General features: G+C 37.5%; 1 protein-coding gene across 1 annotated transcript; it reads left to right on the forward strand.

Moving 5' to 3' along the window:
* Positions 1–5734: 5734 nt before the first annotated feature.
* LOC140952228 (cobalamin binding intrinsic factor-like) lies at positions 5735–12336 on the forward strand. Its single transcript, XM_073401654.1, has 5 exons — positions 5735–5894; positions 8386–9047; positions 9972–10152; positions 11078–11097; positions 11722–12336. Exons 1-5 carry the CDS (start codon positions 5828–5830, stop codon positions 12061–12063), a joined length of 1272 nt encoding a protein of 423 aa, XP_073257755.1. The 5' UTR covers positions 5735–5827; the 3' UTR covers positions 12064–12336.
* Positions 12337–13146: the final 810 nt, after the last annotated feature.

The raw sequence follows: 13146 nt of genomic DNA on the forward strand, positions 1-13146 counted from the left end.
AAAAACATTTTTCTTGCCTATTTTCCCTAAAATAAAAATCTAAAAAAATTACCAATTTTTGACCAAAACCATGGAATAACCCCTTTGAAAAATCCCAATTTTTCGACTTTCTGAACTTCTTGTTTTTACAGTCTAGCAAAGCATTTCTTCCTTCTAGAATATCGTAAAAAACATTTTTCTTGCCTATTTTCCCGAAAATAAAAATCTAAAAAAATTACCAATTTTTGACCAAAACCATGGAATAACCCCTTTGAAAAATCCCAATTTTTCGACTTTCTGAACTTCTTGTTTTTACAGTCTAGCAAAGCATTTCTTCCTTCTAGAATATCGTAAAAAACATTTTTCTTGCCTATTTTCCCGAAAATAAAAATCTGGAAAAATTACCAATTTTTGACTAAAACCATGGACTAACCCCTTTAAAAGAATCCCAATTTTTCGACGTTTTCAACTTCTTGTTTTTATAGTCTAGAAAGGCGTTTCTTCCTTCGAGAGTATCGTAAAAAACATTTCTCTGGCGTATTTTCCCTAAAATGAAAATCTGGAGAAATTACCAATTTTTGGCCAAAACCATGGACTAACCCCTTTACAAAAATCCCAATTTTTCGACTTTTCGAACTTCTTGTTTTTATAGTCTAGAGAGGCGTTTCTTCTTTGTAGAATTTCGTAAAACACATTTTTCTGGCTTATTTTCCCTAAAATAAAAGATCTAAAAAAAATTTCCAATTTTTGACCAAAACCATGGACTAACCCCTTTGAAAAATCCCAATTCTTCGACTTTTTGAACTTCTTGTTTTTATAGTCTAGAAAGGCGTTTCTTTCTTCAAGAATATCGTAAAAAACATTTTTCTTGCCTATTTTCCCTGAAATAAGAATCTGGAAAAATTACCATATTTTGACCAAAACCATGGACTAACCCCTTTGAAAAATCCCAATTTTTCGACTTTTTGAACTTCTTGTCTTTAGAGTCTATAAAGGCGTTTCTTCCTTCAAGAATATCGTAAAAAACATTTTTCTTCCCTATTTTCCCGAAAAAAAAAATGGAAAAATTACCAATTTTTTACTAAAACCATGGACTAACCCCTTTGGAAAAATCCCAATTTTTCGACTTTTTGAACTTCTTGTCTTTAGAGTCTATAAAGGCGTTTCTTCCTTCAAGAATATCGTAAAAGACATTTTTCTTGCCTATTTTCCCGAAAATAAAAATCTGTAAAAATTACCAATTTTTAACTAAAACCATGGACTAACCCCTTTGGAAAAATCTCAATTTTTCGACTTTGTGAACTTCTTGTCTTTAGAGTCTATAAAGGCGTTTCTTCCTTCTAGAATATCGTAAAAGACATTTTTCTGGGTCATTTTCCCTAAAATAAAAATCTGGAAAAAACTACCAATATTTGACCAAAACCATGGACTAACCCCTTTGGAAAAATCTCTTTTTTTTTGACTTTTTGAACTTCTTGTTTTTACAGTCTAGCAAAGCATTTCTTCCTTCTAGAATATCGTAAAAAACATTTTTCTTGCCTATTTTCCCGAAAATAAAAATCTGGAAAAATTACCAATTTTTGACTAAAACCATGGACTAACCCCTTTGGAAAAATCTCAATTTTTTGACTTTTTGAACTTTTTGTTTTTACAGTCTAGAAAGGCGTTTCTTCCTTCAAGAATATCGTAAAAAACATTTGTCTTGCCTATTTTTCCTTAAATAAGAATATTGAAAAATTACCAATTTTTGACTAAAACCATGGACTTACCCCTTTAAAAAATCCCAATTTTTCGACTTTTCGAACTTCTTCTTTTTATAGTCTAGAAAGGCGTTTCTTTCCTCAAGAATATCGTAAAAAACATTTTTTCCCCTATTTTCCCTAAAAAAAAATCTAGAAAAAACTACCAACTTTTGACCAAAACTATGTACTAACCCCTTTTAAAAAAAATCTCCATTTTTTCTTTCTTTTTGAACTTCTTGTTTTTACAGCCTAGAATGGCGTTTCTTCCCTCTAGAATATCGTAAAACACATTTTTCTGGCTTATTTTCTTTAACATCGAAATCTAAAAAAAATTACCAATTTTTGAACAAAACCATGGACTAACCCCTTTGAAAAATCCCAATTTTTCGACTTTTTGAACTTCTTGTTTTTATAGTCTAGAAACGCATTTCTTCCTTCAAGAATATCGTAAAAAACATTTTCTTTTCTCTACTTTCCCTAAAATAAAATACTGGAAAAACTACAAATTTTTGACCAAAACCATGTACTAACCTTTTTTAAAAAAATCTCAATTTTTTTTTACTTTTTGAACTTCTTGTTTTTACAGCCTAGAATGGCGTTTCTTCCTTCTAGAATATCGTAAAACACATTTTTCTGGCTTATTTTCCCTAACATCGAAATCTAAAAAAAATTACTAATTTTTGACCAAAACCATGGACTAACCCGTTTGAAAAATCCCAATTTTTCGACTTTTTGAACTTCTTGTTTTTAGTCTAGAAAGGCGTTTCTTCCTTCAAGAGTATTGTAAAAAAAATTTTTCTTGCCTATTTTCCCGAAAATAAAAATCTGGAAAAATTACCAATTTTTCACTAAAACCATGGACTAACCCGTTTGGAAAAATCTCAGTTTTTCGACTTTTTGATATTATTGTTTTTATAGTCTAGAAAGGCGTTTCTTCTTTCTAGAATTTTGTAAAACACATTTTTCTGGCTTATTTTCTCTAAAACAAAATCTAAAATAATTACCAAGTTTTGAGAAAAACCATGGACTAACCCCTTTGAAAAATCCCAATTTTTCGACTTTTTGAACTTCTTGTTTTTAGTCTAGAAAGGCGTTTCTTCCTTCAAGAGTATTGTAAAAAACATTTTTCTTGCCTATTTTCCCGAAAATAAAAATCTGGAAAAATTACCAATTTTTGACTAAAACCATGGAATAACCTCTTTGGAAAAATCTCAATTTTTCGACTTTATGAACTTCTTGTTTTTATAGTCTAGAAAGGCGTTTCTTCCTTCAAGAATATCGTAAAAAACATTTTTCTTGCCTATTTTCCCTGAACTAAAAATCTTGAAAAATTACCAATTTTTGACCAAAATCATGGACTAACCCCTTTGAAAAATCCCAATTTTTCGACTTTTTGAACTTCTTGTTTTTATAGTCTAGAGAGGCGTTTCTTCTTTCTAGAATTTCGTAAAAAACATTTTTTTTCCCCTATTTTTCCTAATAAAAAAATCTGGAAAAATTACCAATTTTTGACCAAAACCATGGACTAACTCCTTAAAAAAAAATTTCAATTTATCGACTTTTTGAAATTCTTGTTTTTATAGTCTAGAAAGGCGTTTCTTCCTTCGAGAATATCGTAAAAAACAGTTTTCTTGCCTATTTTCCCTAAACTAAAAATCTTAAAAAATTACCAATTTTTGACCAAAACCATGGGCTAACCCCTTTCGAAAAATCCTAATTTTTCGACTTTTTGAAAATCTTGTTTTTGTCGTCTAGAAAGGCGTTTCATTCTTCTAGATTTTCTTAAAACACATTTTTCTGGCTTGTTTTCCTTAAAAGCAAAATCTGGAAAAATTACCAATTTTTGACCAAAACCATGGACCATGTTAAATCCCAATTTTTCCACTTTTTGAACTTCTTAGTTTTGTAGTCTAGAAAGGCGTTTCTTCCTTCTAGAATATCGTGTGGCCTATTTTTGCCTAAAATAAAAATCGGGAAAAATTTCCAATTTTTGACCTAAACCATTGGAAAAATCTCAAATTTTCGAATTTTTGAACTTCTTGTTTTAATAGTCTAGAAAGACGTTTCTTCCTTCTAGAATATCGTAAAACACATTTGTGTGGCTATTTTTTTTGTAGTTTGCTTTTAGACAAAATAGGCCTTAAATAACGTTTGGTGATCGTCTAGATAGAAATGAAACGTTTCTAGTCAAGTAAATACCATTTTTACTTCATTGCTCTATCTCGCATTTTTTTAAAGAGGTTAGCCCATGATTTTGGTTTAAAATGGGAAATTTTTTATAGGTTGGTTTTGGACAAAATAGGTGATCTAGAGAGAAAAGAAGCCTTTCTTTTGAAATACCATTTTCACATAATCGCATTTTTTTCAAAGTTAAGTTTTGGATAAAGCAGGCCAAGCAGTAATGTTCAGAGAACTTCTAGAGAGAAAAGAAGCCTTTCTAGTCTATAAAAATACCATTTTTTCATAGTAGGCAAATTCGCAGTTTGTAACTGAGAGTTAGCCGAGAGAAGCGACGACCAGAAATGCGTCGGTGTCCGTAGACTACCCATGATTTTGGTCAATTTTGGTTTTTCGACAAAAGTGGTCAAGAAATAATGTTTAGCATGACTAAACATAACCTTTTTTACCCTATCACCAACAAAAACCGTTGTTAGTCTTTACCTTTTGTTTTAAAGTATTAAAATGTGGATGTTAAGTTTCCTATGAGGACCCCTTGTGTTCCCAGCAACATTGGCCACATTATTGAGGTAGCGCGTGAGACCTGGGTCTGTTTTATGCAGAATTGCACCATGGGACTAGTACTGTTTTGTAGCTCGAATTTAGACCCAGTTTCTAGCGCATTTTCGCGGTAGCCAATAAATGAAGAGATGGAGTCCGTCCCCCAAAACAGTCTCCAATATAGTGCAATTCCACACCACACCGACGTAGTCTCATGCACATGCTCAGCATGTTTGTTACTGGCAAAAAGAAAATCCTGTAAAACTAGCTCGTTACTCGTCAGATATAAAGGGCCGCCTGATATCGCGGCTACGCATTATTTGAGCTTTATATTGCATTTCACTCAGCACTTATTTATTACACCAAAGATTTTAGGGTGTACGATGGGACACGTGACCAGACGATGACACGTGACCAGCCCATGCTCCCCCCCTTCCATTTTCTAAGGGAAAAACCCTGGGGAAAAGGCTGAGAAATGTAATTCGCCATTTTATGTTTGTTTCCTTTCTTTATTTTTTATATCACTCTTCCTGCCGTAAGGATTAATTTACTGTTTTAATTTTGAATTGAAGATTTTACTGATCCAGGTCTACTAAAGATCCGGCTTACTCTCACTGGTTTGTCGTTGTGGTTTTGCCTTCCCAAGTGTTTTCAAGAAACGATGTTTACCGACGTTTGTGACAAAAAAGCCACGGAGACCATGAGATTACCATTATGTCTGGCAGTAAGTTGGAATTTTTCTTGGGGGATCGCCCATGATTCTGAGTAAAGGAGGATGAATGACCTCTCTTGCTTGGTCCTTTATCCTCTCTCCGCGTTCTACGAAAAATACTGGAATTTTGTATTTGTTTCGTCAGTTTTGTCAGAAAGGGCCAAGAAATCATATTTGACGACGTTTTAAAGTGGTGAAAAGGCCACAAAGACAATTTATAAATATTCCTATTTTGGCTGGCAGCTATTAGCTGGATTTTCCAAAGGGGGCAGCCTTTGACCTTTGGATAAAAAACAGAAATTTCTTTTGGTCTGAAATTTTAACTAGCCGGCATCAGTACATGGATATTGTAGTTTTTCTATTCTTATTTAAAGATTTAGATAAATAAATTTTCAGTTCAATAAAAGAAAAACTTAGTAAGCGCCCTCTAACTTAGGAATAAGTTCACTCCTTCGATCAAATAACCGTCTCTCCAACACCCCCAATCCCCACCCCCACACTTAATTTTGGTTACTATGATCCGGGGCACTTAAGCGGAAATCCTCCGGGAAATGCCCTTAGACAGCTCACGTGATATACGGCTATCACCTTCCAGCCGGATCGGTGTATGTGATCTTTTTCTTCCATCAGCATTTGTTGGTGCGTCGGTCATTTTCGGGCGCTACTCCAAGCAACCATGAGCTGTCATTTGGTGTCGCTGTTGTTGTTTCTTACCTTGTTGTCGCAGACCCAAGGATTTTGTGGTAAGAAATTCAGGAAAATGCCTTTTAAAGTGAACAGTTAATTAGATTATTGGTGAAAATTGCAATCGTAACGTAACGTGAGGAGAAATATAGTATCTGACAATTCTGAAGAATTCATTTTGAAGAATTCACGTTCTGATGTCTTCAGTTAATACAGATCCGTTTTCATTTAAGGAGGGTATCGTTTACATGCCATTTTCATCAACAGAACTAGTTTGTAAGAAATGTAGGAACGGGCTTAAACACATCGCCCTTGCACCGGCAACAGTTGTTACTGCGTTTTAAAATAATTCATTGTTCGACTTACAGCGTGTGGTATAAATGATAATCGAAACATGATTTTAAATTTACATTCTTGCAAAGCGACAGATTGCTAGTTGTTTTTAACCCCAGACTAAGTAATTTTTTCCTTTCTTACGAAATTGAGAAAGAATTCACTTTGGTCCTTGCCGCGAATTGGCGGGTGGGGTGGGGGAAGGGGGGTGGGGGTGGGGGGAGTTATCGCTTCACTTGGTACGTGCGTAGCGGAGCTCCTCCTGGAGGGTACGCATGGTCGCTGAGCATGTTTCTCTTTACATAAATCTAAAATAGTTTTTGAAATAAATATTGAATTTGTTCCGCTTTAAAATTTACCTCAGCCACCAAATACAAAAGCAGCTTCCCCGCTTGGGGCCCTAATGACCCCCGTTCCTTGCCTGCGTGCAGACGTCTCCTATTTCCTTTTGTTGCGTTGGAGACGTCTGCACGCAGGCAAGGTTTTCCAGCCAAAACAAATCAGAACATGTGCCATTGTGTGCTGACCGTTCTAAATCTTGTGCGACGCCGCGGAAAATTTAACGTGTACGAGGAAATTATTTCTTTACAATTTACTGTGCATGACACATCACACCATATTTGTAAACAGTGTCTGAGAAAACTACAAAAACGGCGTGGACTTCGCAGCAGGTAGGCAGCCAAAGAAACTAAAATCTAAACACTTAACTACTGCATCTGAAATCAAATCCTATCAGGAACACCCACAGAAGCATAACCACAGGAAAAGATTACTCAGTATGCATGTAACAATCCTGCTTCATGATCTCTAAATGTAGATTTACTCAGTTAAAGTTTAGAATGCTGCATGTTCTGTGTAGTGCTGGTAACCTTCGCGCGGGAGAGAAAAGAAGAAAAACCTCTGTTCAAGCAGACTCTCAAGATCACGTTTCGCGTTATCACGAGCTTATGAGTCGTGTTTGGCCTGTCAACTCTTATTTCTAACCGGATATTATTTCACAATTTATGCGAAATAAAATACCCTGCCAGCGGGACGCTGGAACACGATTAGCGACGGCGTTACGCAGACGTCCCTTTTCCGCGTGCAACAAAGGAAATAGGAGACGTCTGCACGCAGGCAACCCCGTTCCCGACCCCAAATTGAAAATCACTTTTGCGACTTGATGATAGATGACGAAGGAAGTTGCAAAAGAGTAACTCACGCTCATTTTGTAAATCAATGAATATCAATTGCTTTACAGTAACAAGCCACACGCTACACTGGTCACACGCCATTATTTCTACTATGCTGAATAAGGCAAAGAACAAGTTCGGTCACTTGAGACGGTTCTTTATACACCGAAGGTTATCGACTTTCAGCTATCATTTATCTCGTCACGCATCTTTCTCCCGAGACAGCCCTGGGAACGAGGTTGACATATGTCTTCGTAACGCGTTCCTTCTCCCCTAAGAACTTCTGCGTGAGCTGTAGAAGGTGACTAAAGACGACAACTAGAGACTACTTCGAGCAATATTGACAGGAACTGCCGAGATAGTGGCGGGCCTCATATTTTCCGCACCTGACAATCTTTTGCCAGTCGTCTATGCAAGAGCCACAATGGCACATTATGGCTCTTGGTTTGTGACATTTTTCGTATCCGTTGCTCTATTAATTAAAGAAACGCACGGATCATAAATTGTTAATATCAGGAGTATTAGTTCTTTAGATTCAAAATCCATTTTTTGGATTTTTCTAAAGAAACTCCCCCCAGCATTTAGAATGCTTTGTTTGATGAGTGGCATATTCATTCCGCATGCCACTGAATTATTGTGAGTTCTAGCATCGCTGAAGGCATGAACGATCAGCGCAATTACAAGCTCTTCTATTTCGGGTTATGGGATTAAATAAAAGTAGAAACTCATAAGGGGTTGTGAATTTCTGATAAAAGTAAACAAATGAATTGATGTCTTAGTACAGCAACAAACTCGTCAACCTTGTTGATTAAAAACAACAACGATGATAACGACGACGATTTTACATACGTTGCCCCGGACGAGTTTGATGGTCGTACCTTGAGCATAGACTAACCGAGCTCAGTGACAGTCGTTCGCATGTTCTCTTAAATCCTTAAAGTTGCGTCGGTTGTTGTGTGGTCCCGACCTGTTTGGCTCTTCTTGCCTGGGCCCAACAATCGTGCAAAACATGAAATACGTTTAACTAAGACTTAATCTGTTTTAGGTTCAAGATTCTTTCAGACAAGCCTTATCCGCTCAGCCGTCAAAGCGGCCGAATGGCTGCAAAACCAACAAGACGAAAATGGTACGTACGGGGAGGGGCACGTGACTGCCGCTGCTCTGCACTCCTCCGGGTTGATTGGGTATCCTGTGGAGAAGAAAGCCGACTTACTGACCGCTGAAATAATTAAAAACGACCTAGGCTCTATTCATGGTGCTAGACTCGGCTCTTACATACTTGGTGCCCTGGCTACCTGCCAGGATCCACATAACATCAACCAATCAAGTTTAATCCTGGCTCTGAAGAGTAAACTTGACAAGTATCCTCATTTGAACTTTGATCACCCCTACCAGTACAGCTGGGCAGTAATGGCCCTTTGTAGCAGCGGGAACATTCTCGGAAAGAAGACGAGCGACTACGCGAAAAAAGTGATGAATGACATTAACGGACAGCTGGACAGGAATAAAAATTTTAGCGTGGACACTTTATCTATGCAGGTATTGGCTTTGACCTGCATCAAGAAAACCAGGAAAAGAAGAGACGCAAGGGGGCTGCAGAAAAAGCTTCGAGCCAGCATTAACAAGGCGAGTGAAGAACTTAAAAATCGTCAGATAAATGACAGCACGTTTGGAGAGAATGAAGTTTCAGCAGCTCTTGCTTCTCAGGTGAGTAGGGTGAGGGGAGGGAGGGGAGAGGTTGCTGTCATTTGTTAAGTGATGAATCGATGATTGTAGCATTATTTGACCGAGGGAGGTGCTGGTGCATCGTTTACTCAGTGACATTTTGATTTTGTAGCGAACGGCAAACATTAACCCTTTTCTTTCCCGAGAGAATGATGGACTCTTGTAAGGTGGTTCTCACTTTTGACTCTATCTGTGGGTGAAATGCTGCTGTATAGCATTACAATTAAACTTCTTTGTCAGTTCTTTCACATAGTGAAATTTATTGTCCAGCATTTCACAAAATGAAATTTTTTGTTGAATTTTTACTTTTGCCAATTCAGGAAGTGAAAGGGTTAAGATTGACAGTAACGGTGTGTCACCAAAACCAGTTAAAACAAAGCTGAGCAATCAAATTAGAGAAAAGCGATCAACGAATTCAAAACAACCCTTTGAATCAAACAACAGCTTTTATGAAACTATTGTTTGGCCCTGGTTACGGTAGCCGCCATGTAAAACGTCCCTTGGCACCCTCTGCAAACGTAATTCTATCCTCAGCATTGCAGGGGCGTAGCTACGATATTTCCAGAGATACGCAGAGTTTTACAAATTAACCCTAACCTGTCTTCCTTGTTGTTTCCATGCGGGTGATTTAATTAAATTTCCGTTTTCTTGTCATTAAGGTGATGTAATGACTTTTTTTTATTTTCAGTTTGTTTCTTTTTAAATTTGACATTTTTCAGCCACGCAAATGCGAGCTGGCGCAAGCTACAACGCTGGATTACCCGACCCGCTGGATTGGTAATACCTCTAGACGGGTCAAAAAGAACTACAGCAAAATAATTAAATCAATGAATAAAGGTCAATGAAATGAAACTGGAGCACCCAAATTGATTCTCGTGCTTTGAACTTTTTTGTCATTCCAACTAGGCTCTGTTAGCGGCCGAAGCAAAGAAAACTAAGTGTACCAAGACCATGCGCTGGTTACTATCTCGACAAAAACCCGACGGATCCTTCACCAACCTCATGTCCACAATTGCCGTGCTTCCAACTTTGATCGGAGCCTTACCTTTTGATGTGCAAAATAGATCATGCCCTACGAGTACTACAGGTAAACATTATGGCGTGCAGTATATATTACGCTCTGAGAGAAATGTAGGTAATTATCATGACGTGCAGAACATTCCCTGTTCTGAGGGTACCACAACCAGTCTTGTTTCTCAATGTGGGAGAAAGTACCGATATTTTTTGAGCGACCGGGAACGCACCTCAACCGGAAGTGGAATTTTTGCACTCTTGAGCCTTGATATTGAACAAATGTTTGGGCCAATGTCTCTTTAAGAATAAAGATGCTAAGCAATAAAAATTTGGTAGAGTCAAAGCATGCTAAAAGAGAAAAAGGCCCACTCCCGGTTGATGTGCGTCGCTCAAAAACGTCACTGCTTAAACTCAGTCCCAAATAATAATGATAAACATTATGACGCGTAGAATTACCTCCCTGTTCTGAGAGAACTATATTTAGTTCAACGTTATTTAAAAACAACAACAACAACAAAACAAAAGATCCTAGCCTGTGAATACAGCCCGGGGATATCTCTATGGTGGCCAATACGGGGAGACTTCGTCCGAAAGGTGTACCGTTTTCAGGCTTCACCAATATAAAAGGTAGGAATCTCGTGAGTTGAAGCATACGAAAGGGCAGGGAAAATTATCATTAGGTGTTTAGGGACGGTTTCTCTTGCGAAACTTCCAAGCAGCAGGAAGTGATAAGAGGCGGCTGTTTTTGTAGGCGAAATCAATCAGTAAATTGATCTAAATTAAATGTGCAATAAATTAGTGTAAGCGGTCTCATTCTTTCACCTGTTTATAAAGAAGATAGCATCTGGGATGCGACTGATTTCACATTTAATTCTTCTTCTGTGAGGTCCATTCCCTTCCTCGAGAGATCATTTCTATCCCAACTGGTTCCAGTTTTAAAAATACAAATGTCTCAAAACAAGTTATCATTATTATTTTGTTTTTGATTCTGTTTATAGGTGAGGAGGGAGGAAACGAGGTGAGAAGTTAAAAATGTGAAAATCTAAATGACGAAATAAATACTAGCACAGTTGAGTTACTCTAGCAGAGTTTCAAACTTAGTTAAACAAGAAAGAACTTTCTGTTTTCATAAAATAAAAGGCTATACAAGGTTTTCAAACTTGTAAAACAACGGTAACAAGCTCTATTCTCCAGAGATCTCAGTCACCCAGGTCTGGTTACAAAATGGTTTCGTCTATTCTCCTGTCGCTACACTCAGCCGAATAGAAAATATTTCTGCTATAAATATGAACAGACAAAACAACACAATAATACATGGAGGGAGCAGCCAGCAATCGAGTTAATTATACCAATAAGAGTTACAACAAAAGCACCAGAATATTACCAAGGGACTGGGGAAATTTGTTCGCTATATCGAACACCTCGATTTTAGTGTGAAATTCACAAAGAGGGGCTTATAAAGGGTCTAATCATCTCAATGGGAACTGAACAAAACAATGTGACCAACAACTAAAAGAAATACATCTTAGTTTCGGATGTTTCGAGATGCTATTTAATCCATTCGCCACGTGTTGCTAACGGACTAGATGTGTGCAGAAGCTGATAACAAAACTTTGACCAGTGTGATTCCGTAATTCCACAGATGATAAACGTTTGTGTGGAGCTGCAGTTTGAAGTAAACAAGTACTCCAAAGGGAAAAGCCCTCCTCCCCGCGTATGCGTCAAGGTCCTTAATGGCACGAATGCGCATGACATCCTCAAAGTGGCCGTTAACGAACATCCCTGCTACAACTTCACTGCTGTCAACACGTCCTGGGGCCACATGATCACCTCCATTTGTGAAATTGAACAAAGACATTCGGATAAGTTCTACTGGATGATAAAAATCGACGGCAAATCAGCAGCGACAGGCATTGATGATCTCATACCTTCTGATGGCTCTAATTTGCTTTTTGAATACAAAAAACTTAATTGGGGCAAGTAAGATTAGCTTTCAGGTGGTTATTTTTTATGTATTGGAACAAGTCGACAGTAATTGAAAGAGTTCGTAACATTAGAAAGCGAATTTCAATTTCATCTTCTTTCATTGTTATTTAAACAATAATTTTAGAATTTTGGTGCTGGCAGTTAAGTATTTCCTTTCCTCAGTTAATTTTTAAATTTTCTTTCTTCGTGACAGGAGAATAAAGAATAAAGCATTCAAAAATCGGCGTGACAAAGAAGGGGATTAATAAAGATATTTTACCTGTTTAACACATTTCCACACAAGGTTATACTTATACTGGGAAATAATAAGCTTTCGGAAAATAAGGAAAAGACCGAAAGACGAGATGAATCTGAATTTTTTTTAATGTCTACACTGTAGAGAGGAAAAGTCGTTACGTCACGTTGCAATGGTAGCAAAATTTCTGGACCTCAAACGGTGGTCCTCAATATGGCAGAAAAAAACCGGAAAACATTGACATATACTCAGGAACAAAACGGGAGCCCATACTTTTCTTCTATGGTTGGACAATGCTTATGGCCGTCACTGCCAAGAAAGATTGCTCAGAAAAAACTGCGGCAATTCGAACAGACGAGTTTTATCGGCTCTGTCGGGTATATGTTCTTCAAATGCGTTTAATTCGGCTTTTTACCATTAAAACTCTGCTTATTTTCCTGAAATATATCTTTGAATGAATATTTCATACCGACCAACTAGCGGTTTCCGCCCGACATTAAACGGGAAATGCTTAAAATATGATTTGACGTTACCAGACGCATCTCTAGTTTCCTGGTAAGTTAGGCATCGCTCTGGCATCGCCGCTCTTACTACTAGCCCTTAACCTGAGCTCGCGAGGTTCTGCGATACAAGTATTTCTCAAGCACTTCGTGCGTAATTAGGTTGTAGTTATAGTTTTTTTTAGTTACTGAAGAAATCATTTTATAGCGGGTAGCCTAGTGGGTATCGGATAGCTCATTCAAGATGCAATCAACTTTTTTTTAGTCCCTAGGCCTCATTATTCCGCGCGGCCAAAGCGTTACGGGTCACGTGATCCAAGCGCGTTCGCCTTGGAGACGCCTTGGA

The sequence above is a fragment of the Porites lutea genome, chromosome 11, assembly GCF_958299795.1.
Source record: "Porites lutea chromosome 11, jaPorLute2.1, whole genome shotgun sequence".
Classification (NCBI taxonomy): domain Eukaryota; kingdom Metazoa; phylum Cnidaria; class Anthozoa; order Scleractinia; family Poritidae; genus Porites; species Porites lutea.

Excerpts from the sequence above, each read along its gene's own strand:
- LOC140952228 (XM_073401654.1), top strand. The coding sequence starts at position 5,828 with ATGAGCTGTCATTTGGTGTCGCTGTTGTTGTTTCTTACCTTGTTGTCG. Across the intron at positions 5,895-8,385 it reads GCAGACCCAAGGATTTTGTG|GTTCAAGATTCTTTCAGACA; the intron begins GTAAGAAATTCA and ends AATCTGTTTTAG. Across the intron at positions 9,048-9,971 it reads CAGCAGCTCTTGCTTCTCAG|GCTCTGTTAGCGGCCGAAGC; the intron begins GTGAGTAGGGTG and ends CATTCCAACTAG.